Source organism: Myotis davidii, unplaced genomic scaffold (assembly GCF_000327345.1).
Source record: "Myotis davidii unplaced genomic scaffold, ASM32734v1 scaffold244, whole genome shotgun sequence".
Classification (NCBI taxonomy): domain Eukaryota; kingdom Metazoa; phylum Chordata; class Mammalia; order Chiroptera; family Vespertilionidae; genus Myotis; species Myotis davidii.
In genome coordinates this window covers 507,669-509,431 of record NW_006294993.1, presented here as the reverse complement: position 1 = coordinate 509,431, position 1,763 = coordinate 507,669, and the positions used below count along the sequence as shown (strand labels likewise).

General features: G+C 48.8%; 1 protein-coding gene across 10 annotated transcripts in view; it reads left to right on the top strand.

Moving 5' to 3' along the window:
• Positions 1 to 1,763, top strand: part of RTEL1 (regulator of telomere elongation helicase 1) — a 49,359-nt gene that overhangs the window by 4,013 nt on the left and 43,583 nt on the right. For all 10 annotated transcript variants that reach the window (XM_015567697.1, XM_015567699.1, XM_015567695.1 and 7 more), the window contains exon 2: positions 119 to 379. In XM_015567697.1, the coding sequence (XP_015423183.1) occupies positions 278 to 379 (102 nt within the window). In that variant the 5' untranslated portion in view covers positions 119 to 277. The remainder of the gene's footprint in view (positions 1 to 118; positions 380 to 1,763) is intronic.

Below are 1,763 nucleotides of genomic sequence, written 5' to 3'. Positions count from 1 at the left end.
GCAGGCCCTGGTCCGTGGGGGTGGGGGGGGGGGGTGGGGGCTGCCTGAGATGACTTAAGTGGCCTGGCCTCCAGAAAAGCTGGCTACCAACGGTCTTGTCCCCGTTTCTGTGCCATAGGAATTCCCTGGAAAACTGCGTCAGGCTGTTTTCCCACAGGCTGGCATCCCTTACCTGGAGTGGCTGAGACCCTGAGATGTTCAGAGTGGGTTTTTGTCTCACAGACCCACACAGCCTGCATGTCAGCCAACCTCGGAGCCCTCCTGAGAACAGGCCATTATGCCCAAGATAATCCTGAGTGGGGTGACCGTGGATTTCCCCTTCCAGCCATACAAATGCCAGGAGGAGTACATGGCCAAAGTCCTGGAGTGTCTGCAGAAGGTAAAGCTTGTACCTGGGGGATGGGTCAACGTGGGAAGAACTTCAGCAAAGACCCGACATAGCCCATGGCCTATTCATCGTGGCCAGTCCTACTGCGTGAAAGGCACCTTCCGGACATGGGGTTCAGTAAGTAGGGCCGATGTTCTAGGTGGGATAAGAGACAATAAACAAGGAACAAGAAAAGATCATTCTAGACGGTGATGAGTGCTGTGAAGAAAAGACAAAAGGTGTAGGCTTCTGAGGAGGCCTGAGGAGATGATGTTTGAGCTGAGGCCCAGTGAGCAGCCAGCCATTTGAGGATCCAGAGGGCCTGTTTCCACATAGAGGGATAGAGGGTCAGCCAGTGCCCAGTCCTCACTGTGGAAGGTCTTTAAGCCTCGGGGGAGTGCAAGGAGGGAGGAGGATGCAGGTTGCATTCTGCTACGTTTCTTCGCGTGTCCTCTTCCCTGCTCGAGCCCCAGCCCCTGAGGGCTGCCTGACCTGGGCTCCAGGCTGCTCTTTTTTTTTTTTTTCCAAAGTAGTTTATACACTTTATTTTATTTTTATTGTTTTAATTGTTTTATTGCTTAAAGTATTACAAAGAGTATTATCTATGTCCCCTTTTTTTCTCCCCTTGACCCTCCCCTAACCTCCCATGCCCCCCAGTGTCTTGTGTCCATTGGTTATGCTCATATGCATGCATACAAGTCCTTCAGTTGATCCCTTCCCCCCCCCCCCACCCCCCAACCATCCCCAGCCTTCCCGCCGTAGTTTGACAGTCTGTTCGATGTTGCTCTGCCTCTGTATCTATTTTTGCTCATCAGTTTATAATAGTCTTAATTATCCATGAATGAGTGAGATCATGTGGTATTTTTCTTTCATTGACTGGCTTATTTCACTTAGCATAATGCTCTCCAGTTCCATCCATGCTGTTGCAAACGGTAAGAATTCCTTCTTTTTTTTTTTTTTAATATATTTTATTGATTTTTTACAGAGAGGAAGGGAGAGAGATAGTTAGAAACATCGATGAGAGAGACATCGATCAGCTGCCTCGTGCACATCTCCTACTGGGCATGTGCCCGCAACCCAGGTACATGCCCTTGACCGGAATCGAACCTGGGACCTTTCAGTCCGCAGGCCGACGCTCTATCCACTGAGCCAAACCGGTTTCAGCAAGAATTCCTTCTTTTTTACAGCATTTTACAGATAGTATTCCATTGTGTAGATGTACCACAGTTTTCTAATCCATTCATCTGCTGATGGGCACTTAGGCTGTTTCCAGATCTTAGCTATGGTGAATTGTGCTGCTATGAACAGAGGGGTGCATATATCCTTTCTGATTGGTGTTTCTGATTTCTTGGGATATATTCCTAGAAGTGGGATCACTGGGTCAAATGGGAGTTCC